At 40.9% G+C, this 27,866-nt stretch overlaps 1 protein-coding gene across 2 annotated transcripts; it reads right to left on the bottom strand.

Moving 5' to 3' along the window:
• Positions 1 to 4: 4 nt before the first annotated feature.
• Positions 5 to 22,800, bottom strand: SMARCA5 (SWI/SNF related, matrix associated, actin dependent regulator of chromatin, subfamily a, member 5). 2 transcript variants are annotated; one of them, XM_066549485.1, is made up of 24 exons: positions 22,578 to 22,800; positions 20,175 to 20,249; positions 17,827 to 17,993; positions 17,128 to 17,228; positions 16,387 to 16,487; positions 14,234 to 14,413; positions 13,731 to 13,886; positions 13,483 to 13,614; positions 13,146 to 13,214; positions 12,660 to 12,769; positions 11,600 to 11,826; positions 10,037 to 10,158; positions 9,796 to 9,948; positions 8,400 to 8,536; positions 7,800 to 7,944; positions 7,295 to 7,414; positions 6,951 to 7,061; positions 6,299 to 6,412; positions 5,559 to 5,681; positions 4,199 to 4,331; positions 3,108 to 3,226; positions 1,774 to 1,986; positions 1,199 to 1,309; positions 5 to 299 (listed from the first exon to the last, which is right to left on the bottom strand). In XM_066549485.1, exons 1-24 carry the CDS (start codon positions 22,713 to 22,715, stop codon positions 234 to 236), a joined length of 3,123 nt encoding a protein of 1,040 aa, XP_066405582.1. In that variant the 5' UTR covers positions 22,716 to 22,800; the 3' UTR covers positions 5 to 233. The 2 variants fall into 2 exon arrangements, with proteins under 2 accessions (XP_066405582.1, XP_066405581.1); XM_066549484.1 differs by lacking the exon at positions 1,774 to 1,986.
• Between the last annotated feature and the right edge of the window lie 5,066 nt (positions 22,801 to 27,866).

The raw sequence follows: 27,866 nt of genomic DNA, 5'->3' as shown, positions 1-27,866 counted from the left end.
AGCCTTATTAATAAATGAAGACAATTTATTACTTCAAGTGTTAATGGTAAAAAAAATTCAGCACAGCTGTTGCATTTAAAAAAGTGAAACTACAATTAAGTACTATGTTCTAGTTCAATAAACAGATGAACCCAATGTTCTTCAAAACAGTTAAGCATTATACAGTACATCTTATGAAGACCCGTAAATTAAAGAACTACTTCTTAAATTTAGAGATTAAAAAAGTTCTGCATTCACAACTTTAGCTTCTTTTTTCTCCCACGCCCATCAGGAGTGCCATCCATTTTGCGCTTCTGTGCCTGCAAGGTAAGATTTTATACTAAGCTGTTGTCATACAGAAAGGCTGTGAGCAAGCAATGTGTTTCAAAACAAAGCAGATGGAGAAGATCAACACCCTGGCAGCTTTAAAATATGATCAATTGCAAATGTGGCATTTAGCAAATATGCACATCTTTTCTGTTGTTTTTCATGCTCCAAATCTGGAAGAGCATGATTTCACAGAGGTAGAAAGTGTATAAAAAACAAGTAAGGATGGTATAAAGCTTCCTATTATGAAAAGGTATTTCTAAATACCCATTTAAATATTCTGTGAACACGTCTAAGAAACTTAATATTCCATCACTATTAACCTTACTGATTTCTGCACATCTGTCAACTAAGTTGTGCTTCTAAGTTTTTGCTTCAACAGCTCTAGGCAACAACCTGAACAAATGGAGGTAGGAAAATACATAAAGGTGATATTTTATTTACAAAATAGGCCTATTTGCATATTAGCAATACTTTGAATTTAGTCAGCAAAGAGCGCTGTCAAGCATTTGTGCTGTTTTCCCAAATCTAGCTCTACAGGCCCATTTGTAAATAGATCTGTGGATGATTTAGCAGATTCTATAAATCAAAATGCCAAATACATCCCTGATGTACTTACCAGGGTAAATCTATACAGTGTACTAACCCAGTGATCCAAAACCTAACAAGTTTATCTGCTCCAAAGCATGTGAGCTACACTTAAGAACCTTTTTTCTTTTATTTGACATCCTCAACTGGACTAGCTGAACACTGACATGAACTTTAGGCAGCTTTTAACATTGCTCTCTAAGTTGCTGGTTTCAAATAACTTTAGATATCACTTGTCCTAGACACTTGGAAAAACGCTGTTTTCAAGTGAGCTTTTTCACAGAAATGCCTTTTTAAATCTTACTGAAGATGGTTTTGGTCCACGTTTCTTCTTTTCTGCCTTTTCCTTTTCTTCCAGTTCCATGTTTTCTCTTTCAATGAGTGTGATTAAAGTATTACACCTCCTTTGTAGCTCCTGCATTACACAACATATTCAATCAGTACCTTAGGCAGCCACTTAATGTAAAAATCCTCTCAGAATATTAAAAATGCTGGTGAGTAGGTAAGTATTTTGCTGGATCTTGTCAGAATAACAAAGAAACAATTAAATGTTTCATGCTACTTACTTCCTGGCTGGCTTCACAGGGATGGATTTGATTGCAGATGTTTGCTTTGTAAAAGACATTTATATTTAACTCAAACTGTAAAAGCGTACCTTAGAATTTTGAACTTCTCCTCCCATTTGCCACGGCTACATTTGACACCCGTACAGTTGTCAGAAAGTTATTAAGAGGTAAAACCTTGTTCCCATGCACCTACCTCAGTATTTCAGCAGCAATTTAATTAACTTAATTTAATATTGTGATAGGCATTCATGAACAAAAAGGAGCTATATATATATATATATATATATATTTAGATAGATATATATATATATACCATTGCAGTTCTGGACTTGAGAAACCAGTCAAATCTGAATTGCGGCGAGTTTCGGATACATTGTCTTAATTCATCATAGACATTTTCTTTATCAAATCCTAGTTTGTGAAGCATACAGATTAGGAAGCGATCCTCCTCTTCGGTGTAATTCTTCCCTTTATTAGTACCATAGGATATTCTTAGTTGGTGGAAAGGGGCTTTATATCTCCCAATCTGAACAAAACAAATAAGACCACATAAAGCTAAGAAATAGGTCAGAATTAGCATGGAAGTCTTTTGTATAAAAGCATTAAATCACATGAAGACAGAAAACTATAACTTTAAGCATCTCCCATGCTAAGTCTTCACAAGAAAATGACTTTAGGTTCAGAACAGTGCATTTATCAAAGCTATCTAAAGAGGCAAATTCTGGTTTTGACAACAGACAGCTTTGTCATCTTCTGACTAATGGCAGGCTTTCACTACACTTAAAAACAGGCAAGACTGGTCAGGATTCAAGTGGCAACGATCCTTTTGGACAAAAATCTTCAGGAACCGGTAAAGTCAGAGTAAGAGTAAAAAGGTACGTGACAGCTGGCACGTGGTTTGGCTGCCTTCTGGTTTATTGACTCTGACACTTCTTCCCTAGAAGACAACTAACTCAGCAAACCTGAAGTGGGGAGAAAATTGCGACAAAGTGTCTTAATTAACTATAAATCTCTTCACTACCAACTACTTGGTGAAACACGAACAAGAACAAAAGCTTCCTCTGTTGGATTAGTCTTTTTTAAGTGCTCTCTAATCTCATGTTTCTAACTCCCTCTGTCTTCTGCCATCTCTACCTGTTTCTATTTTACTCCAATTCTCTCCACCTGTTTTCCTATGTTTCTCTCTCCCCCACTGCTCTACCCACCTACCTCTCTCCCTTCTCTTCCTCCATTTCTCTCTCTCCATCCCTCTCCATTTTTCTCTCCATCCCTCTATCTCCCCCATTTCTCCCTCTCTCCATCCCCCTCTCTCCATTTCTCTCTCTCTCTCTTAATTTCAGTTCCATGTGTCCAGAAGGAACTGTGCTCCTCCCCAAAGCCTGTACTATGTGGAGTTACACAGCACTCTGAACTGTGTGCTGTAATACAGAAGACTGTTACAAACACCAGGGTAGACCATAGCTAAGGGTGTCATCACAGCACTTCCGTGGGATGGAAAACCCATAGGAAGAAATTGCTGAGTGTTATGCAAAGAGGCCACTGTCATGCCCAAGATGTCTTCATACATCAGCAGCACTGGCCAGACAGGGGTCATGCATCTCCCCTCACTGGCACCAGGAAAAAAAAAAAGAAACTGAGCAAACCCACCTTTGTATCGAGAGCCTTTTTTATGCTGATTCGTCTCTGAATTCTAGCTTCTCCTCTTTCAATCTGAGCCATGATCTTCTCTATGTCTTGGAGTTCATTGCATCTTTCCCAGAACACAGCTAAGAAAAGAACAACTTCTTAGTATCTTATCATGCATTGTAAAAGTCAGAGGTTTAACCTTAAAAAAAGGATGTTAGCTGTTCCTTCCTTTTACCAGAGCTTACTGCTGTGTGACAACAGACATGCCTTGAGCTGGTAAGAAACCTTCCCTTCCAGCTACCATGTGCCGCAGTAGTAAAAATGCTGTTTTGAAGAGGGTAGATATAGGAATCTTCAGTTTAAGTGAGGTACAATACAGGCCAGTAAGACTTTTGTGTGTCAGTCTCCTCAAAGGAAACAAAGCTTCTTCAAATGAAAACAGATGTAACAGAATACAGTTTTATCAAGAGAAGCAAGAGGGCAACTGAGTGCCCGAAGACAAGCAAGTGCCTGAAAGACCATTAGGTGTTTAAATAAGGGGTTTTTGTACAAGATTTTTTCACATTTTCAACTTGCTCTGTACCTCTAGAAATGTAGTGCCAGGACTTTGCAGCTGCACTACAGTGGAAAGTTTTTTAAATAAAAAATCTCTTCTAATGCGAGGTTAAGACTCAGGTTACCAGTGGTGGCTGTAGGTTCAATCGTGATGTATTTACTGAGTTCTGCTCTCGAGGAGGAGGTAAAGGTTAACTTCTCATTAATGAATACAAGGAAAAGGGAAATCTCTTCAGCTAAGCAGTGTTTCTCAGCATTTCCCTTTGCAAAAATTAACAAGAACTGAAGACAGTGCTACCCAGTTAGATTCAGGATATAGTGAAATGGCTCAGCAGGAGTTCATGTGTGCATTTTAGTACAGCCTTAGTTGTGCGGGGGGTAATGATGGTAAAAGACAGAGCAGCAGATCCAAAATACATCAATATAATTCTACCCCAAAAATCTTAAAACAGCAGTGTAAGAAATTGTCAGCTGTAGGATGTTACCATGTTCTCAGGCAGTTCAAATGAGCCAAGCAGAGTTAGATACTCTCAGAGCTGAGTACAGAATTAAGTTACCTGAATACTCAATGACTTCCTCTGGGGTTTTTCCTTCGACTTCTCGTGCTATATTTTCAATGTCATCACGGCCCCATTTCTCATTGGCTTTGATGAACTGGTTGAAATCTCTCTTATTCCAGTTAGTGAAGCCCTATACAGCAATCAAGAGGAAACATTGCACAGAGGTTCAGGATTTGTCCATCTCCGAATTTGATTCAACTGGTTTCTTGAAATTGCCTGTAACACTTCCATCATTCCACAGTGTTAAACCTTTTCTTTCTCTGCAGTTTAATTTAGTAGAACTCTTTTCATACTGCAGTCACTGTAGTCTCTCTATTTAAATACTGCAAAATGACTAGCACTACTTCTTTATTTACCTAGTAATTTCTGGTAAGTTTTTAGCTGAAAAATTAATCCCTCCTCCTAATAGTCTCTCTGTGGGATTACTTTCTAAGAAAAAAAAATTGCTCAAGTGAAAGTAGTGTAATGGCTTTTGTTTTGTCAAAAAGGCCCCCAAGTGCCTCACAGACACCCTCAGCCATTGCATCATTGCAGTGACCACTGCATGGTCACTCTCCCTCAGAAGGACTAAAGCCATCTCGTGATGCTGATTTTCAGCAGAGACACAAGTGGCACTGCTGAAGTCATGAGCCAAAGTAGGTTCATTTCATATTACCAAGAGCTTTTACAAGTAGTGGGAAGTAGCAAGTTCTGCCAGCCATGTTGTGATTTAGCCACAGCTTACTGGACTGTACTGATTCCTGACCTCTGTGATTCTGGTGTCTCCACAGTGAGCTGTTCCAGCTCATTACTACGCAAGCAAGAAATCCTGTCCTGTAATTCCGATCCCCTGCCAAAATACAATGTGTAAATAAAATATCCAAATAAGGCATATCAAGCATTCACCTGGCTTTAAATTATTTAAATATACAGGCTTCCTAATTATATACCTATTCAGCTCACACCCTCTTTCAGTGAGGGGAACTATCCACTACCAGATGTGGTTTAGGAAAACTGACCATTCAGACTCCAAGATTCACTTCCATATGGGTGTGAAAGTGAGGCAGAATATGTGCATTAAATAATGTGGAATGCAGCACACCCAGCTCTGCAGCCATTCTGCAAGGTCTCATGGAAAGACATCACAGTCTATAGTGAACGCCAGACTAGGATTCAGGAGAATCCTTGGTGCACATTCCTCAAAGATATCCTATGACATAGGCCTATGACAAACCTAATGCTAGAAACTCTTTTCAGTCAGAACCAAACTTTGCAGATGTGGTAACTACGGCACAGTGACCAAGAAATGTTCCCATAATGCTGTGAAACACAAAACAAGCTTTGGCTGATTTCAGTCTCACTGAAGACCCAACAATACCTGGGTTAGAAGTTTCTCTTTTTCTTCCAGTTCTTCATCATTAAGAGGTTCAGCCTCATCAATCTTAAGCTGCTCTTCCTTTTGTGCTTGGGCTGCATTTGGGAGATCAGGATTACGAGGTACCTGAAAGGTTTTGCACTTTGTAAAACTGAATTAATTTTTCACAGATAATTACTAATTGTCACCTTTCTGTTAATATAACCTAATAGCTTCTACAGCTGAACATGATTTTATTTCATTTAAATTACTGTGAAAGGCTGGAAAAGTACATATTCTCCAACTGTTGCATTAAACTGTTCCATTGCAAGAATTTAGGGAATAACACAGAAGGGACTGGACCTTAAAGATCACCTCTTTTCCAAGCCCCTGCTATGGGCAGGGCCACCTTCTGCTTAGAGATCAGGCTCAAAGGCTCATCCAACATGGCCTTGAACACTTCCAAGCAAGTGGAATGTGGGTCATCCACAGCTTCTCTGGGCAAATTGTGCCAGTGCCTCACCACACTCACAGTGAAGAATTTCCTTCCAATATCCAACCTAAACCTGCCCTCTGTCAGTTTAAAGCTGCTCCCTTGTAAAAAGTCCCTTTTCAGCTTTCCTGCAAGCCCCCTCTAGGTACTGAAAGGCTGCAATCAGGTTGCTCCAGAGCCTTTGCTTCTCCAGACTGAACAATCCCAACTCTCAGCCTTTGCTCTTAAGAGAGGTGCTCCATCCCTCTGGTCAAGGAAATTCTTCAGTTACCTTGTAACCAATTGTTTTCCTGTAGTAGAGAATCTCTTTTTCCAACAGTTCAAACAGGCGAGGAGGAAAGAACTGGAAGTCCTGTACATTTGGCTGTTTTGGAGGCCGTGGAGCCTGAAACACAAAGTTTGCATTTGCTCCCTTTCACATCCAGAATCTGCTTGCTTGTAAGAAGTAATTTAAGTTTATGAGCAAACAAAAAGCATTATTGTTACAAAAATGCACTGTCTTAACTTGGGGGGAAAAAAGTCACACCATGCAAGACACACCAACCACCACAAAGAATTCTAAAAGTAAAAGAGCAGTGAGAGAAGGGGAAGAGAGGTCTTTTGGGAGGAGGTGGCTGGTGAAAAAGTCACATGTGTTTAAAGCATTAATCTTGCACAGGAAAATTTACAGCTGCTTAAATAAGAACTAGAAAAAACTTGATCTTAGCCTCCCTAACGTCTTACAAGTTTCATACTGTTCTTATTTTTTCTCACAGAAGTTTGTCTCAAGTCTTTTGGAAATTTTTTCTAAATTTAGATAGTCCCTCCACTTTATAAAAGTGAACAGAGCAGTTTTTATGACTCAAGACCTATTTGTTGCTTAGAGCTTTAGCCATTTACCATACATATTGAAAAAATTTATTTCTTTTGATTAGTCAACTCACCTTGGGTGCTTTTGGTTCACTGACTCGAAGAGCCTCTCTGAAGTAAGCATCCACAGCATAATTGGCTTTTCTTTCTCTTTTAGGTGGTTCAATCCACTCTGTAAATGCCAACTATAAAAACAAAACCCATCACCCCCAAAACCAAAAATTAAGTCTTGCAAGATCATGAGACCAGCAACAAGTTTTATGTAAAATTAGATCTACATCTACTTCATTATAAGTGTTATAAGTGTTATTTAAACTATTTTCATAGATGACACTGTATTTTACCCAATACCTCTTAAATAAGTATGACTAAAACATGCAATTCAGTGCATTCCTCCAAAAGAAACTTAAAACATTACCTTCTGTTTTTCTCTGTAGTCTTCCCCTTCAAAATTATACACGCTAGATTCAGTATCCATAGTAAAATTCCTAAGGGAGCTTTCACCCATCTTTGAAAGTTTTTCGTTCATTTCCGCAGTCTTGGACAGGGGATACAGAAAAGAATAGTAGCCATTTGGATGGTACTTCATTATTTAACATCTCATTCCCAGATAGAACGGGAGCCATTTTGGAAGGCACGTCATTATTAAACACCTCATTCCAGAAAGGAGCCACTCTGAAAGGTACTTCATTTTAAAACATCCCATTGCCAGAAAGAAGAGGAGCCATTCTAGAAGGTACTTGACTATAAAACATCTTATTGACAACATCAGAAAAAACAGACACGATTGAGTAACACAAAAACCCTCTACAGCAAAAACCCCTTTTCTCTCCAGCTTGGAACCAAGTTATCATCCAGAGACTCACTATCTTGCCATCACATTTAAATCTACAGGTGAGCTTCCCCTTTTCAAACCTTCTCACCTTCTTTGCCCCTCTTTCCAAAATGTGATCAATATCTTCATCTGTAATCTCACTATCCTTTGAAGCAAACACGTGTGTTGCTCCATGTCTGATCATTTGCAGCATTTCATCCTTTCCAAGTTTATTCAGGTTTTGATCCACCAATCTTCCTAAAGATAAAAATGCTTGAGGATAGCAACTCACTAAAGAGTTTATGTTATGGAAGGAGCAATACAGGATTTTCTCCCCCTTATATTTCCACATACAAACTACATATTACTGATTCCAAGCAAGTCAACTAAGGTTACCTTACTTTTCTCTGTCTATTAGAAAAAGGAAAGGCATTCATTTAAATTTAAAGTGAAAGAAGAAAGTGAGTGCTTTAAAAAGTCAAATCTGACTATATCCCACTAGGCAGGTAAGCAAAAAGTTAGTGAGGAAATGCCTACTCCTACAGTAAAACAAATTTCCAAGTGGATGAGGCCTTTGCACATGAACTCCCTTCAGAGCTCAGATGAGGCAAAAGCAACACTCCCACTGGTTCTTACTGGCTGATTGCACCATGATTTACAATGGGAGAAGAAGGGAATTTCATCCTAGATCCCAAGTGCCTTCCTATACTTGCCTTGCTGGATGACTATGGAATCCAGGCGCAGTTTCATTTCTGCACGCTCCACTATCCTTTCCTCCACGGTATTGTCTGTAATAAACCTGAACACACGGACAGTCTTGGTCTGCCCAATTCTGTGCGCTCGATCCTGCCCAAAACAGTAACAAAAAATTCAGCACTTGCCTTCCAGCATGACTACATAATGAGGTTTAAGATTTTCATTATTTACAGCACACAAATTTACAAAACACAACAGCACAGGTTACTTAAATGTTTACAGCCATCCATGGCTACCCAAGATATTACATTTTTATCTACATTGCAGGTTTGGGTTTTTTTTTTCAATAACACTGACAGTGAGTGTGCCTCTATGTGTCATAGCTAAAAAACAGCAGGATTTGGGGTTTTTCATTAAATCACATCGAGGAGAAGATTTGGATGCTTCTGACCTTAAGCAACCTTCTGTAGAATCAAAGCATGAAGAAATCATCTCTCTGCTGATCAAAAGCTGCCTTTCTCAAAATCCTTCAGTAGTGCCATGAATAGTTCAAGAAAAATACAATACCCTGCCTCTCCTGACTAGTGAAACACGAACCACTGTGAGAATCAGTATTCTCAACACACACCTGTAGTGGTAGCTGGTACTGCCTCATTTGAGCTATTAGACACCAGTTCCATCATTCTTTTGAAGTGATTTTTGCTAGAGTCCTTGAGACCCACAGGTTAACTGAAATAATTTAAGACATTTCCAAGACTTGTCTCTGAAAGGCCTCATTTGTCAAAAAAAAAAAAAAAAAAAAAAAAAAAAAAAAAAAAACCCAACCAAAAATCCAAAAATCCACTGGCAGTTTTTAGACAGCTTTGCTTTCTTAGGTGGTCACTAATGTCCTTGACATGTATCCAGGATGGAGATGCATCCACATGTACTTAAAAAAACTCCTAAGGATAGTCGCTAAAATGAGATCCTTTCATTACCATCACCATAAAAGCAGTTTTTGAAAATTTTAATTCAACTTTTCTTTATCTCATTTTCAAGATCGCAGGAAAAACAGTGAAAACACATTCACCTCCACTCCCCACAACAGCTTTATAGTTTTGGGATTAACGACCTAGATTTAATTCATTTTTGCTTACTCAAGTAGGCTATTTGCATTAAACAATACTATGAGGTGTAGCACACACCCAGCATTTCCCACTACATAAAACACTGTATAACCCAAATGTGACTGAGGACTACTGGTTCCACACAGTGGAAGCTGCACTTGAACTGAAAATTAGTCTTACAAATCCTGCTCCTGTGCTAAAATGGGAAAATACCAGTTTAATTTGGAAGTACACATTTCTAGCAAAGTATTGTGAGAATAAGAAAAAAAAAAAAAATCCCATAATTTCCATCTGGAATCTTACCATAGCCTGGAGATCTACTTGTGGATTCCAGTCTGAATCATAGAGAATTACAACATCAGCAGTAGCCAGATTGATTCCAAGACCTCCTGCTCGTGTACTCAACATGAACACAAATTTTGAGCTGTCAGGATCGTTGAATGCATTAATGGAAGCCTAAATAAATGAAAAGAATGTATCAGTTAAACAAAATGTTTTACAAGTAGTATTTTTACATAAATACAATCCCTGAAGTTGTAAATACCTGTCGCTCATTGTGAGGAGTTTGTCCATCCAGTCTGCAATATTCGTAATTTCTCCACATACAGTAATCTTCCAAAATATCTAGAACTCTTGTCATCTGACTGAAGATTAGAACCCTTGAGCCTGTTTGGGTAAAAAGGTTTCTTATGCTTTCACCAAAATACAAGATTAAACAAACTCTCCAAGTCTGCACTACCAGAAAAGGAAGGAGGGCAATTCCATGTACTAAGAAGAAAAGTCGTTTGAATTTCAGACCCAAACTACAATGCAGGGCTGCAGCTGCTGCTGCCACAGCACATCCATGCCATAGGACACCTTTGTCTTACCCTGATATGTCACTGTCTAATTAATGGCTGGCTTCTCCTTTTCATTTTGTGCTGTACTCCTCAAGAAAAAGTTCCCAGACATGGCAGAGTAAGATGGTAACACAAACATAAAAACATCATCAAGTATAAATAATAAAATTTTGAAGTATTTGATTGTTTTGGATTTAAGATCTCTAGAAATAAAGTGAATTCTTCTTAAGTACTTGTCAGTTTACTTACCTGCCAAGAACAACTTAAATTTAAAAAAAAAGGTTCAGTACTTTATGCATATACACTCAACCATTTCTAGTCTACTGGAGAAATTTAAGTAAAACACAGGATATAACAAAGTTTCTACTTCCTTTTGTCCTTTGGACTCAAGGGTTAATACTGAACTCTCTTGTTTAAGATGCTAATTTGATTTGAGACCAGTTCAGTATTAATTACAACACCTCATCAATAAACCTGATATCAGGAAGAAACCAAGATCAAAAAAGCACAGTAACCACTGAATTGCTTGGTTTTTAGTCTTGAGTTATACAGTCACAGCTGCCTGGATGATACCTAGATAGAAAGTACAGTTTACTTCTATACTACAGAAGGTTGAGGTTTGGACGTGGTTTTGTTTTTCTGCAAAGTGTCCCCACTCACAAACCTGCATCCAACTTCTTCAGCAAGGTTACTACTGTAAGCATACTCAAAAAATAGTGAGCTAAAAATTTATTCCAGTGTCAAAAACTCTGTTGCAAGTGACCTTTACAGTAACCCATTTCAAAGCTCAAATAACTTTAAAACAACTCAAGAGTTCCCCCATGTCTGAGTGTTTATAGAATACACAGAAAAACCTCAGGTACTGTTCAAAATCACATCCAGCAAGAAAGACCAACGTTTCACACAGGATTTGACTTGAACTATGTATGAGGACTCTGAATCTGAAATGGTCCTTCATGGCGAATCAAAGGTGTGGCTAAAATACTACATAATTATATTTCAGATAGCTAAGAAAACTATGAAAGAAAATCTAAAGCCCCAATCAAATGATGTTTTTATGGTGTGAACTTAGCTGGGATGAAAAAATGGGAAAAAAAAAGAAATCAAAACACTTCAGCACAAAAAGCCATAATGGACTATTGATCCAAGCTGGTATCATACTAGAAACCAACAGTAATCCTGGCTAAAGTCCGCTGGGTTTTGCTCAGAATACACACAAACGTTACTGAACCAAAAAACTCTCAAAACCCCAGAAAGGAGATGCATACCTTGTTCTTTCAACTTAGGTAGCAATTTGTCTAGAACTACCATCTTGCCACTGTTAGTGACCAAATGCATGTCTGTTGTGTAAGGTGGGCCAGGCTCTGCTCCATCAAAGAGGTACGGGTGATTGCAGCATTTCCGCAGCTGCATCAGGATGTTCAGCAGTCTCATCTTGTCCAGCTTCCCAGCTGAGTTCAGGATATCTATATCCTTCATCAGGATTCGGGTATACCTACAGCAGGGAAAGAACAAAACCCTTCTGTTCACTCTCAAATGAAGTCTAAAATGAAGCTGGGGGATGATTTACAAGCTGCATCTTTCGCTGGTGCAGGGGGAGGAGGAGGAAAGGTTTGAATACACATAAACCAGGAAAAGCCTGTGGGAGACAGAACCTGCCCTCAGCATCATGGCAGCCATGGGACATGGTTTGGGTGTCATTCTTCTGCCTCTGGGCAAGTCAGAAATGTAGCACAGACTCACAGAATTGATTGGGTTGGAAGAGAACTCTGAGATCATCAGTTCCAACCTTAGGCTAAACACCACCATCCACTGGGTGCCACGTCCAGCTGTTTCCTAAATACCTCCAGAGATGGTGAATCCACCACCTGTCTGAGCAGCCTATTCCAATGCTTGACAACCCTTTCCATTAAGAGATTCCTCCTGATGTTTGACCTGAACCTCCCTTGGTGTAGTTTGAGGCCATTTCTTCTTGTTCTGTTGCCTGGGAGAAGAGGCCGATGACCCCCTCGGCTGCACCCTCCCATCCAGGAGTTGTGCAGAGCAAAAAGGTTCCTCCTGAACCTCCTCTCCTTTGAGCAAGAAGTTAAGCAAGTTTTCATAAGTCTTTAGGCTACAAATACTGTCTAAAGCTCACCCTACCCTTCATTTAATCAGGTAAATCTCCCTGACAGGCATGGTTCTGTCACAGCAGTGTCAGAAAGAAACAGGTATAAACTGGGAGTATACCAGAGAGAATAAATTGAGTTCTACACTACCTCCAAGTCACAGACAGCACATTCCTTCTGAGCCTGAACCACAGCCCAGTCAAGCACATGCATTAATTACCATTCTCGCTGCATTTTGCTGAGGCCCACATAAATTTTAACTTCCTTCTTTGGAGGCAAGCTTTTCTCCACATCAGCCTTGATGCGACGGAGAAGGAATGGTCGTAGCACCTGAAAGAGGTTCATCATTAAATGCATTTTGGAAACTGAAACACTGATCAGGTCAATGGATGAATCAAAGAGCAGATATTCTCTATCACAGATACATCATCTAGTGTTAGACAATCTGAAAAAAAAAAAGCGCAACCTATATGGAGAAATTATTTGCTATACATAGGATATACGTGTGCTTTATTTGAAAGACTCAAAGATTAGGTCAAAATGATCTTTCACATGGTTCTGTGTCCTTGGACTTAATTTTGCTTGACTGAAAAGTTGTGGAATAATCTCTCTCATCCTAATAGTCTATCATAGGAAGCATGAGAAGAACTGTTTGGGATTTAACTTAGGTAAATGTAACCCTTGTATAAAAGGCAAAAGGACTCACCATATGAAGGCGCTCCACCAGTTTTTGATCCCCTAGACAGTTGTTGGTATCAAACCACGAATCAAAATCCTGTATCAACAAAATCATTGGTTTATAAGAGGCTTCCTTTCAAGGTACAATAGCATCACAATGGTGAACAAATACAACTCTCATATGGCCAGGAAGTAAAAGAACAAATTACCTTATTTGGCCTATTTTATGAAAAGCTTTATAACAAACATTTCCAACTCAATCTATCACTTATCAGTAACTGACACCACTAACTATACATATCCAGGTCTACTTTCAAATTGGGAAAACCAGCAAAATTAATTTGATTCAGAAACAAAAGACTTACTTCAGCTGAGTTAAAGACATCTGGCAAAAGGAAGTTGAGAAGTGCCCAGAGTTCATGTAAATTGTTCTGAAGTGGAGTTCCAGTTAATAGCAGTCGGTTGGTAGTCTTGAATTCCCTTACAATTTCTGATAACTGAAGGACAGTGAGACATGAGCAAATATCACACACATATATATAAACATTACTAGTCCCTACACCACCACCTAAATAACCCACACAGATCTCTTGCTTAGTGTAAAATAAATTACCTTTGATTTTTCATTTTTAATCCTGTGGGCCTCATCTATAACAAGGTATCTCCAGTTGAACTTTTTGAATACTGACTTCTCTTTGATAAGCATTTCATATGATGTTACACAGACATCCCATTCTCCAGGCAGCAACACATCTCTCACAAAGGCAGCCTAGGTAACAAGGTGACAGCTGGTTACTGAGGCTTTGTCAAATTTAAAGCAAAAAAAACCACAGCAGCACTGTTACAATTTTCCTATTCTAAGTCTCATGAAGGCAGTGTCTTGTCTTCATAAAAGGAGACTGCAAATCTTTGAACGAGAAATTATGAACATAAAGCGATGAAGCATTATCTGGGCAACACACATATGAGTTCTAAGCTGGTTAACCTCCAAGTAGGCAGCACTGTAGGTCTTAAACCACTACAAATCCAAGTAATGTCCCTCCCCAGGAAGCCAAGGGAAAGGACTGCTGGATTTACACAGGAACACACAGGTAAAACTACCATATCCAAACTTACTCGCTGGTCTTTGTCACCAATCAAACAAACTGCTCGAAGTGTTGGTACCCATCTCTTGAATTCATTCATCCAGTTCTGCAGAGTGGACTTAGGAACTAACACCATGTGAGGTCCAGGAATGTTTCTGTAGTGTTTCATATAGCCAAGAAGAGAAATTGTTTGCAGTGTCTTCCCAAGACCCTGTAAGACACATGAATGTGTTAGAAAAAAGAAAACCTCTCAGAAAACACCTTTGAAAATGAAAACCCAAGAGTGAGCTCTGAGCTCAGCACGGAAGGCACAGAAGCGTGAATGAATGAGGGAGCTACAAAAAGGGTATCAAAACATGGGTTAAGAAAAGCTTGCAGGGCTTCCCCCATTTCATAACAACAAAGTAGCAAAAGTATCACTTTGAAACCTTGGATTAAGAAGTTAGAATTCTGCCTTACCTTTCAACTAAGACAACATGTTAAAAGTACAAGGAAACATTATTTCCTAAAACTTTATTTTGTAGACTATGGCGTACTCAGGTTATTTAGAGGTCAAACTTTAAAAATTTGACTTAGGTATTCTCTTAAACTTGACATAAAAGTGAATAAATTAAGAACCCTTAGGAATTTTTAATTTATTCAATTACTTAAGTATTAATATTAATAACACTGTTACCACAATATTATGTATTGTCATATATGCTGTCATATTTTGTATAGATTATGTTATTAATGCTTCATAATCGTAAATATGTTCTAAATAATTTTTAAAAGGAGGCTTCCACAGGCCAGAAATGACATCAGGTCCTGTGAGGAAAGAGCCAAACAAGTGTAAAAAACTGCATATCTCAAAGAAGAAAACAAATACTGAAAGTCTGGTAGAACACAGTATCTTCAACATATAATTTTAACTAAAAGAAAACTGAGGAAGAACTGAAAAAAACAGATCATTCCTCTACTTTAAGTAATTAAAAAATATGATTCAAATGCATGGGAATTAAAAACCCCAAATGTCTTCAGCACAAGTAATTTGTTTCTAAAATTCAAGTCTCTGTCTTCAAAAAAAACCAAAATGCACCAGGTACAAGAAGTGGAAAAGTGTTTATAGGCGGTGTCAGATGTGTTAATAACTTAAAAAAAAAAAGAATACCTAAGAAAAAACAACAAAAATTTTAATAATAATATCTAATATCTTTAACACAAAATGGATATTGGAACACCACAAATCCAAGGACTCATAAAGCCTCCGAGGTGTTTTTGTTAAGACAACCCTCTCCACTTAGCCAAAAAAATCATCTATTCATAAGCATGTATGTTTAAAAAGACCTTGATGTATTTAAAAGTGAAGCATGTTACTAAACAGTAATTTAAACTCTTTTGTTTCTAACTTATCTTTAAGTTTTATTACACAGAAATTACAAGATACAGGAAATGCAATACACTGAAATGAATTAGATTTTAGAGTTTTGTTTCTTCTTTTCTACTCCTTATGAGAAAGAGATACATCTCAAATTATTAAGGGGACAAAAACACCTGCCTTCGAAACTACTACAACTTCTTCTGCATTCATCCCTTATCTTTTGGGGAAAAGGAATAAAAAACACACAGTTGGCCAGTGCCAACTGAAATGCCCAGGGTCATGATGTATGAGAAATTTTAACACAGCTGCCTAGGTACATCTATCTTTGCATCATTTTTTCAAGAAAATTCCCCCTGCTGTAGCTGTTCTGTGGACATCAGTCCATAGAGGACACTCATATCCTGATATCTACACATGGCCCTAACAACAGGAAGTGTTTCCACATTTGATGCTCTTTTCATATATGACACTCTCCTCACAAGGGCAGCTGAAGAATACCATAACATAACAGCTGCAATTTAGAAAGAAAACAAAGGACATGTCATTCTGTGGAACAAGTCCCCTCCACCAACTTCATGTTCCTGAAGGTTGATGGATTCCCTTTCCGTATTTTTGAAACCTGCCTGCATGATTTATTTGAATTAAAATACCTTTGACACTTTCAAAATTATTGACTTTAAACACAGTAGAAAAATAAGACTGGCAAACTATATATTGCATTTTGTGTTATTAAATCTCCCATATATATACACACACTGATGGACTAAAATGGCATTGTACTGCATGTGTTCTTAAGTGATCCTAAACACAGCCTCTGTGCATACCATTTCATCTGCCAGGATGCCATTGATGCCATTTTCATACAGAGAAATGAGCCAGTTCAGTCCTCGGATCTGGTAATCACGCAGCTTTCCCCATTTCACATCTAAAAGACATCAAAGAATAGATTAAAAGATAGACAAAAACTTTGGAAAGAACTTTACCACCTGTTGGCTGCTAACTGACAGTGATTACCAAAGCTGCAGAACAAACTCCAGTAATAAATTCATGTAATAAATTCAAGGACAATGCAGAGTGGAGACAGCAACATATTAATTTTGTTTCTGCAAGTTGCTGCAACCGCTTTGTTTTCTACAAGGACCTAAAGCACATAGGAATTCTAAATCCATCATCACTGTCAAAATGAGAACACAGTCAAACATTAAAACAACAGAATACTGAATACCATTAAATGAACTGGAACCTGTTAGGTGCTTTATATCAGAATATAAATTACATATGTAAAAATAATAAGATGACAAACTTAAAAACTCTTTCTTATTAACTGAAACATAGCAACTGGATTTCTAAGGGACAAGACTCACTGGACCATCTTTCTGGACCAGAACGAAAGCAGTTCCTCAACAATACATTTTGTACCATTAGCTCAGTGCTCAGTTCCTCCCTCTCCTGTCCCACCAAATTATTTCACTATCCTTGGAGAGTATGCAAATCAAATTCATTTTAAACGTTTTGAAGAAAAAGAACAGGGGCAAAAAAAAAGAAAAAAAAAGAAGGAAACACACATGATGGAGATTCTTCAAATCGAGTGCAGACATTTGTTGTCTTGGAGCTTTCTGTTAACAGCTCCTCATCCTCTTCCTGCTCTGTTCTACGGTGCCGATAGCTGGAAAAGTCCAAGAATGTAGTAAGTTTTTGGACAAATTTAAAAGACATCAAGTTGCTGCAAAATTAAATCTCATGTAAACTAATGTATATATTGCAATACAGAATGCAAACACTCAAAGAAATTTCTGGCAGCATTCTTCCCTAGAATTCATGTTCAGCAGGCTCAAATACCAGCCCAAAGTGACTGGACAGGGATTAATGTGTGCATCAGTAGTGGCCTTTGAGACAGGGAACAACACTGCATTTAAGTTCTGCTGCACCTGCCAAGCACTGCAGCCACACAAGCTGCAATGAAGGCAATCCAAATTTCTAGACTTACAATTTTCAAGCTGCCTGCAAGGTGTTGCACAGTGATGCTCTCCATGAGCTCTTACAATTTAAAGCCATGACTGCCTTACTTTTCTGCCCCTGCTTTTCTTCATGCTGGAAAGCATCAACACAAATCTCTTGTAACTCCTTGAATTCTTAAGCAATTGTCAACTTACAGATGGGCAGTTGAAAAAAAAAGGCACAGACACAGGACAAAAGCTTAGCAAGTTCAACTTCCACTTTTAAAGTACAATAAAATCTTATTTATAGTACGTGTCATCACTCACTCGCCAGCTGACAGTAAATTCTGTTTCTCATCCTTCTTTATTCGTGGACGTCCAGGTTTCATTTTTAAAGGTGAAGTTGGAGTTTTCTGAGCAGCAGGCTGAATGAAATGAGCAAAGAGCTCAGTCTGCTTCAAGAGATATTCAAATCTGTTTGCTCTGTCTGTTTGCTGGTGACAAAGGAAAATTAAATGGAACAAGTGAGACATTCCAGTATGCATTAATGCAAAAGAAAAAACAAACAAATATTTTTCAATATAGATTCACATTACTTTATACACATCACTACAACACCAAAGAAGAGATGAGTAACATCAGTATACCTGCTGCTGACAGATTCAATACTCTTTTGTGGGGCCAAGGCTCATCTTTGCTACGCACCAAGATCCAAGATGTGAGACAGACCTGTGGCCAATCTGACTTTGGCACAAAGATTGCCCAAGACTCACTAGATAAGGCCAGACTCCCTTTAACAACTTTATTCAATCAAAAGTGATAGTCCCACTCCCAAGAAATTTCCCCCCACACATCACACACAGGATTCTTCATTGTACTAATTCATTTCTAACCAAACTGGCAACAGCTGCTCCCTGCTGCACTGATGACCTGCCTGCTCAGCGAGATACAGCACCTCCCTGTGCTGCCAGATAAGCAACAGAGCTGGCATCAAAGGGGACAGTGAGGACAGAGCAGCTCATAGCCACAAGCCAGAACATCTGTTTCAGTAGCAGAGACCTTAGATATGCTCAGCCTAACTCATCAGGCTGCCCCTTTGATAGGAGTTGCTGTTTCTGCTGCGCAAGAAAAATTACAGCAGGCAGCATTGGTATCGGAAAGGTTCAGCTTCGTTGAGACAGGCTCCATTTGGAATCAACACGCCCTGCCAATGCTACACCAAAACTCTGGACAGACAAACAGGCCAAAAGCAGCTTCAAGGCCAACAGTAACCACTGTGACATTCTGCCACAGCATAACCTGGTATTTAGCAACTTGCAGCACAGCTACAGGAAGTCAGTTTTCTTAGTAAAAAGGAACATATGTTCCAGGCTTCTCCAAGAGCAATGGCAGCTCTCTGAGTGTTTTCCTTCTTAGTGTGAGCAGATCCTGCACTATGGAAGAGACAGGAAGACAAAATATTAGAGTATAAAGAGACCACAAAAGAGACCTCCATGTGCCACAGAGGACTCAGACTCACTCTCAGGGTATTTTAAGCTTGAATGACACAGCTACAATCCACATCCACTATATTGAAGTTTTCCTGTCTATTCTTCATAGGTTTTGTTTCTTTACTTTGTAAGTTTCTGAGGTTTAAACTAGGTAAGATCTCACTACCATCCAAATTGCTGACCCTTTTTCTTTTTTTAAACTGGCTGTACAAAACAGAAGTAGAAGAGATGCAGACTGCATTGCAGAAGGTTCCTCATTCTAAAATTTAAGTAAGGAATCTTCTGCAAGTTTTGGCCCTGCACACACATCCCCACACTTGCTTTCACTGCACTTGAGGATGTTCTTTTAAGGGACTAACAAACATTATCTATGTCTTTAAGACAGCACACAGAAAAGAACAGGCTGTACTCTGCAACCCTGAGCTATCCTTATACCAACAGAGACACTCTACCCATTTTCTTTTTCAATGCATCTCTAAAACACAATTGCCCTTGTTACTGTGTCTGTCTAGAAATTAAGGAGATGATTCCAAGTCCACTTCCTCCAGTGTGCCACAAAGTAGCACAAATAAATATGCAGAAGATGATGGGGATATTTTCAGTGGAAAGAAGAAGTAACAGGAAGCAGCAAATTTTAAAAATCAGTTTCACTTTCCTATGAAGAAATTTCACATGGAGTCACAAATTACAAACAGGAAAAAGGCAAACAGGGAGCAACCAAGAAAGAAACTGCAATGAGATGGTGAAGAATGGGCGACTCCATCTCTTACATTATAAAAATTATGAAAAAATAAAAACCAATGAAAATAACAAATTTTCTCCTTTCTAACCTGTGAAGCACAGAATCAGCACCCATCTTCAAAAACCTGAAGACTCTAATAAAAGCTTCCCAAAGAGATTCCTAGAGAATCTTTCCATTTCTGACTGAGAAGCTGAATGCTCAACTCTTTATAATCCCCCCTGCCCACAGGATGGACTGCTCTACAGGTAACTTTAAAATGCTGGAAAGGAGAATGGTCCCAGGAGTGTTTTTCTGCATATTTTTTGTTTCAAGTTAAATATTTTTTAATACCTAGACAAATCTTTATAAAATCCATTTAAGGTATTTCAAACAATATTATTTTACTTTTTTAAAATAAGTGCATAAGTACTGAACAGCTGTACACAGTCCCAGATATTACATACCATTTTCTCTTCATATGTAGGATCTGTTTCCTGGATTTCTTTTTGCTTTGCCAAAGACGCATCATCAAAAGACTCCTGAGATGAAAAAGAATTAAGAAGAAATATTTCTGAAAAAGGGAAGATACTCATCTAAAGGAGAACAAGCTTGTCTCACATTGTATCAAAGCAGCAAAAGCTGGCTGTAGCACCTGATGGTGGACAGACAGTAGTCAGCTCTCTATTATTATTTCCTATACAATTACTTGGAGATGGATCAAGATCCCTGCCACGGGGTGAGGGACAGAGCTGATCTCTAACCTGATTTAGCTCCATCATTAAAGCATCACATCCATGTGAATGAGGGAGACAGCTGTGGTCCAGGAGATCAGCATGCCACTTCTAGGGTGCTGAGCCACCCCCTGCTGAAGCTGGCTCTGGGGTGGACTGTGAAAGTACCAGCTCCAGGCCTGAAGTGAGGGTAATTTCAAGGTTTTTGCCAGATTACCCCAATCCCTCATCTCTCTGTATTAAAGGAACGAATCTAAACAAGAATACACACTGCACTTTTGTGCTGAAAACTGAGGAGTTTATGAAACTGCATTTTTCTCCTATGTAGTTTAATAAATTAAATAATGTTTATCACCCACGGTACTACTAACAACAGTACAACCAGCTGGCTGGGAGAGGGCAGTCCTCCCTCATTCCCTTCCTGCCAAATCCTTGACATACTGCCTTCAATTACCAATTCTTTTGGATCAAGGCTTTTTTATCCTTGTCTCTTCTGTCATTAGGTTAACACTTTCCACACCATCTCCCATATGCATTTTCATCTTCTGTTGTTAAAACTAAAAGGAGTGAGATGATTCTTCCCTGATAAACAATGCTAAGGTAACATATTACAAAATAACTCTTGAAAGGGTGAGAAAATGAAACAAACGAGATGCTTTCAAGTGTTTATTAACCGTCTGTTTATCTGAGCCAAGTAAGAATGGGGCTAAATTCAATCTTTACCGGCAAATACAGAACAAAGGAACAGGAAAAGTAAGAAACAGATGAAACAAAGGCTGGCAAGAAACAGGATGTTTGTCAGTGGGTATTTCCTCTGGCAGGTAAAGCATGTGGAAACAGAAAAATCCTAACACAAATGTTTAATTCACTAGTCAAAATATAAAGAATTGAGCATAAGAAATTATGGCTAAAGCTCTTGTGAAGTCACAACCAAATCCTCTTATCCCTCACCGGTCTGAGCAAACGCCCAGCGAGCACAAGCAGAGAGAGGACCGTTGGAACTTCTGCTCGCAATCCCCCTTTCTCCCACAATGCCCAGCCTGGAAAGCACAGCGGCAGAGCAGCACGGCCATCCGAGCCCAGCATCTGCTGCACACATGACAAAACCTTGCAATTTAGCTGGAGACCGGGGAAGGGCAGTCCTTCAAACGCTCACGGCTCCAAGGCATTCCAGCTCCAAACTTCACTGTATGCCAGGAAATCCCTTCCCAAGGTAAAAAAGGAATGGACTTGGCAAGCACGGAGAGCCCTCGCACACAAGCGCCTCGAGAGCACGCGTTTCTCAGGCTGCACACGCTAAACTCCAGCCTGGAATTGCCCTATTTCCACAGGTTCGAGCAAGATTTATTTCCCACGGTACTTTGGCAACTTGTTCATCCGAAAAACATGGCATTTGCAAATTTATTTAGAACAAGTAGGTTGAACAGCCCAGCGTGACTCAGGGTACAAAACACCCAGCGCTAAAAGCAGGACCGACCAGTTTCCTGCTATCATTAAAGAAACAACGCTGGGATAGAATTAGCATCTCCAGGCAATCACTTCCAACCCCTTGAAATTTCTGGAATATATGCACCTGTTGCCAAAACAACCCCTCCCACAACCCTCACACCGTCTTCCTCCCCCTCAAAAGAAAAAAAAAAAGAAATAGAAAAAAGTTTTGAAGCACTTCAGCAGACAAGCATCCCTCATGCTTTTTAGACGCCGGGCTGGCTCGCCGCTGGAGCAGGAAGTGCACAGGCTGGGCAGGGTCTCGGGGAGGCAGGAGCAGACAGAAAGGCTGCGGGGGCGCGGGGGGCTCCTGCCGCCCGCTTTAGACAACAAACAAGCGGCGTGACCCGGCCGCAGGGCTCCCGTCCCCGTGTCCCAGCGGCAGCATGAGCGCGGCTCTCAGGGCCCCTGCGTGGCGGGGAGGGGGCGCCGAGGGGTGGGACGCCCCCAGACACCCCCACCCCGCCGGGCCGCGCTCCCGGCGAGAGGGAGGGCAGAAGGGAGGGCGGCGGGACAGGAGCGCGGCCTGGCTTTGCCAGGTGCGGCCCCGCGGCCGCTCCTCCATTGTCTCCCGCGGCCCCACGCGGCCGGGGTGTCCCACCTGCCGCCGGGGGAGCGGCGGGACCCCGCCGGCCCAAGCCGACTCACCTCCATCTTGATGTCGCCCCCGGCCAGGCCGCCGGCGCAGGGCGGCCCCGTCCCCCCGGCCTCGCTGGTGTTGGCGCCCGGTGGCAGCGGCGGCGCAGGCGGCTCGTCCGGCTGCGGCGGCGGCTGCCCGGCGGACATGATCCCAGCCGTGAGGAAACGGCGCTCCGCCGAGGCTCGGGCTGGCGTCCGGCGGGCTGCACGCCGCGGGCAGGCGCGGGCGAAAACCGGGATCCCGGCAGAGGAGGAGGAAGAGGCGGCGGCCTGCGGTTCCCGGAGCGCGGCCGGCGGACGGAGCGAGGCCCGGCCCGGCCCGTCCCGGCGGGAGCCGCCAAGCAGCGCGCAAGCCGCGCCGCGAGCCCGCGCTCGCGAGACTTCCTCCCCCCGCGCGGCGGGGACGGCGGGCAGCGAGAAGCGCGCGGCGCCGCCGCCGCCGGTGGGGGCGCTGTGGCCGGGAGCTCCCGGGACGGAGCGCCCGGGGATCTGCCGGGATCCCAGCGAGGCTGCGGGGCCGCTGAGGCCGGGCCGGCAGCGGAAGTCGTCTCTGTAACTGCGGAGTCATCACCTCCCCCTGATTTAGGGCTGTACAGGCAGCATCGGGTCAAATCTGGGCAGGCATCAGGTTCCATACCCTGAGTAAGATCACAGCATATTCCGAGTTGGGAGGGACCCACAAGGATCATCGAGTCCAGCTCCTGGCCCTGCACAGGACATGCCCAGGGGTCACACCCTGTGCCTGTCAGCATGGTCCAAATGCTTCTTGACCACAATGCTACTGTGACCACTTTCCTGGGGAGCCTGTTCCAGTGCAGGCCCAGCCTCCCTATGGGGGAATGATTTTTCCTGAATCCAACCTGTGAAAAATGCGTATTATATGATTGGCTTTTCGCAAATATTAAAATGAATATTGTATGTGTTATGTTAGAACAACATAACATTAAAATAGAAACGATGTGATGGAAGATACTTTTCTAACTAGCTCAAGGAATGGATAAGATAATCAAGAAATACTTCACACAGAAATAACAGTAACAAGACACTGAAATCCCAAAGAGAAGAATTACTGCCTCCTTGTTGGGAAGAACCAGGCTTCTTCTACCTCCTTTCAGACTGCACGGAGCCAGACCATGATTTACAAGATGAAGGGGGGGGGGGTTGACAATAAACAGAAATTGTTTGAAAGGAATGTTCCTAGTTTGAAAGGAATGTTTGCATCATGTATGAGATATAGGAATATGCAACAGGCTCTTGCTTTTAAGGATTAATCCTTTGTTAGCAGACACGGGTTTTTTAGGAAAGCATCTGAATGTTCATAATTTTTTGCTTTTTTATTGTCCTTTATTGTTCTAACTCTGATTGTCCGAATTCTTATTGCTGTAATTTGCATTATTTTTATAACCATTTTATTACTATCAAACTTTTAAAAATTTTAAACCAAGTGATTGGCGTTTTTCCCAAACCTAAACTTCCCCAACACAGCTTGAGGCCGTTCCCTCGGGATCCTGCCACTGTCACCACAGAGAGGAGCCCAGTGCCTGCCCCTCCTCTTCCCCTCAATCTATGCCTGCAATGGGGTCTCCCCTCAGTCTCCTACAGGCTGAACAGACCAAGCGAACCTCGGTCCTCCTCTCAAGGCCCTTCACCATCTTCACAGCCCTCCAGGAAAGGCTCAGCAAGCACCTGAGGAGGTTGATGGAGCCAGACCAACGTTGTAGGTACAGAAGTACAGTTTTACAACCACCTGAATACAACAACAGCGTCTGCTCCCATCTTGAAGCATTGTGGGCTGCAGCCCCCTGCTTTAGGATGTGATTGAGCAGATCTACATCTGCTCTGTCTCTTGCTCATGGGAGGAGTGCACCTCCTCACTGGTCACCTGCCAGGTGCCACCTACCAAAGCGTGCATCCCAGAACCCCGGAGTGCATGGAACAGGATGAAACTGAACAGGAAAATCTGCCTAAGAGCACTACTATTGCACGCCAGGTGCTAACAGAGGCTGTCCAAAGGGCTAGAGCTGACCTAGTCAGAAGCAAAAGTCCCCTGACCGGTTCACAGCGTGGACAGCCACGTTCTCCACATCATCTGAATTGCTCTATACACCTTCTCCTGCAGATTTGTCACACCTGTAGGCATTCCAGCAATATTCACAAGTGTTTCCAGTGCAGATGCAGCCACTGAGTGCACTCCACAGATTTGTGAAGCTGCATCTTCCACATCCTGAGAAACCACTGTAACCTGGAATGTAGCAGCCAAACAGACCATCTTCATGACAATTATTACAACCTTCATTCCATCGTCTTCGATTACAGACATTCTTTAATATTTTTTTAAAGTTAAAATTATTAACTTTAACATTTCCAAAAGATGGTGTCACCTTGTTTCTGCCAGAACTACTCAGAAGAATAAATTCCCAGAAAATCTCAATTTTCCTAGAATAGGATTTCTCAGCTAATCACCAATTCACTGACATATTTTCCCACTCCTCGTTGTCATCTCTCATCACAGATGAAAACTTAATCCCTGAGCTTTGCTAAATGCTTTTCTCTCCATTCAGGGACACATCTTGAACTTTGTAAATACACGCGGCAGCAAATTACAAATTAAAATAACTGTGTCATTTTAGCCAGCTCTACTCTTCCAGCATAGCCTTGTGTCCACCTGCTGTGCCTCAGCTCCTGCCCCCTCTCCCAGAGCTGCTCCAGATAATGCAGTGCTCTCTATGTGGTGAGGAGTGTAGGTCATGGTGGGAACTCCCCCTTTGCCATTTTTCATTCTTTTGCCTCCCCTGCAAAGCACACAAAACCAAACCACACTACTGGAGAATCAGTGGTGAGGGAAAATGGGGTAGAAGGCCCTTGGGAAGAAGTGAGGTGTTTGGGAAGAGCAGTGAGGATATTTCAGCACCCATGACACCATCTCTTAGACTAAAACTGACAGGTAGGACCTGGTTTGATGGGGAAGAGAGAAAAGCACAACCTCCATCCAAATCTCATTGATCCTTGGCCATCCAGCAAAATAAAACAGCACCATGCCAGGGTGTGGGGGTGTTGAGATATTTGTGTGCTTGGTATCAGAAAAGGTGAACATTCACCTCTACTTCAACAGGCAAAATAATTGAAAAAAAAGGAAATCTTCCCAAAAGTTAAAAGATAAAAGGTTCTAAATTTCTTTTTGAATTTTCTGAAGTCCTGAAAGCAGAGCAGAAGACTATGCAAAAAAAACCCCCATAAAACCAAAACTGAAACAAAACCCCACCCAACAACAAGAACCAAACCAGACCAAACCACTCCCCTCCAAAGAAACACCCCAAACAAAGCAGGAAAAAGGACTTTGCAAGTTAACATGAAAATCTTCATGAACCATACAGAGCCCAAATATGAAGACCTTAAATTGAAAACAACCAATGGCATAAAGAAGTTCATGACAGAGGGTTACTGATGTGTTGAACACCTACATTATGGTCAAATACACAATAAAGCAAGAAATCCTCCCTCAGCCAGTACCCAACAGTAGAGACAACTAATTACTAACATGCTTATGAAGTTAGTAAAGAGCTGTTTAATTACAGATTTTTGTCAAATCTCTCAGGCAACACATCTTGCAATTTTGTTGCTTAGTTGAGCAATCATAACTTTAATTAATGTTCTTTAGATGACTTCTTGTAAAACAAGAAATTGAAACACCACAAGTAAAACCAACTCTGATACTATTAGCTGTGTAGCAATTATGCTAATAGGCATTGCTGAACATGTATCAAAAATTTAAATTTTCCCAAAATTTGGGAAACAAAAGGAGTGAAATAGAGTTGTTTGTGGTTGCTCCATGAGACATTCATTTGGGTTCAAGAAGGTAAGAGAGGGGTGAGAACCTGGTTTCTGTTCAGATCTAATTTTTTTTAGTTTACAATGCCAAAGCAAGTTACTACCCATGTGAGATGAGATACTGCCAGTTTTTCTACTTCCTCACAAGGCTGATGTTGAGCTGGACTATCCCACCAAGAGTAAATACAATCAGACTTATTTCAAAGCCATCACTTCTGTCACTGTCACTTTTCTTCTAGCCTCAGATTAACAGTCCTGCAGGCAAGAGGTGGTGCACACACACACACACACATTCAACAGTCAAAGAAGCCATTAAACTCATGCTACATCTGTCAAACAAACAGACAGACAAACCCCTCAAAACAAAACAAAAACCCCAAACCCTGTGCCCATCAGCAAAGGTCACTGGCATCAGCTTCATCATAACTGTCAACACACTGATTTCCAGTATTAAAAAAACCCCAACACATGCAAACGATACCATCTATTAATTTCAGTAGATTCCTTAATGCAATGGAAACTTTTTAGAGTTTAACATATGAAGGTGTATAAATTTCATCCATGTGGCTCTTTAAATTTTGAATACCATGAAGATGACATTGAGATTGTTTAAATTACAGTGTAGCCATCCTGGTAAAATTAAACTTCCACAGAAAATAAACAGCCCAGACTTTATCTGGTGTGCTTAAACAAACTGTAAGCCTGCTCTGTGTGTATCTTCAAAAAGAAGACTACAAAAATAGTGACATGTGAAGACCAAAAGTCTTTCAAATTGTGCCCAACCACAAACCAGTGAATATTTGGTAACAGCAACATGGCATGCAGGTAGCATATCAGTCTCTGCTTGTGTCCAGTTTAAAACAAGCCCTTTGATCAATAAAATTTACCCATGCCAAAAAAAAAATGACCCCAGATGGAGTCAACTGCTGATACTCATTACAGAAATCCTCGAAGAATGGAGATTCTGTAACAAGCAGCACTTTCACAGAAAAAACCCCAGAATTAATAAAATGCTTTTAGATTTTATTTCTTGGCTGCTATGACTGAAAAGGCTCCACCAAAAGGCAAACATATACATATTTTCAGTATGCAAAATACATTTTAGTATAAAAAGTAATGCACAAACACTTTATTACACACACAGATTCTTCCCTCTTCAAAACTCCGGGTTCTCCTCCCTCTCAGCAACCAGGTTCTGCCCTGGCCCTGTTTCCTTTCATGAACCTCACTCCTCACCTCACAGTGCTGCAACCAGAGTGAGACAGGGCAAGCAAAGACTCTTTGGAAAACTTACCTCCATGTATTGGCACAGCAGTTAAGCCTTCTGACTTACAGAATCACAGAATTAACTAGGTTGGAGAAGACCTTTGAGATCATCAAGATTTCCTCCTGCAGCTGTTATTCTTAGAGCAAAAAGGGACTTGAGGAAGTTGGATACAGACCTTCAGTGAAAGATGGGGATAAATCTGA

Source organism: Molothrus aeneus, chromosome 4 (genome assembly GCF_037042795.1).
Source record: "Molothrus aeneus isolate 106 chromosome 4, BPBGC_Maene_1.0, whole genome shotgun sequence".
NCBI lineage: Eukaryota > Metazoa > Chordata > Aves > Passeriformes > Icteridae > Molothrus > Molothrus aeneus.
The sequence above is the reverse complement of the archived record's forward strand: the minus strand, read 5'-3'. Positions and strand labels throughout refer to the sequence as shown.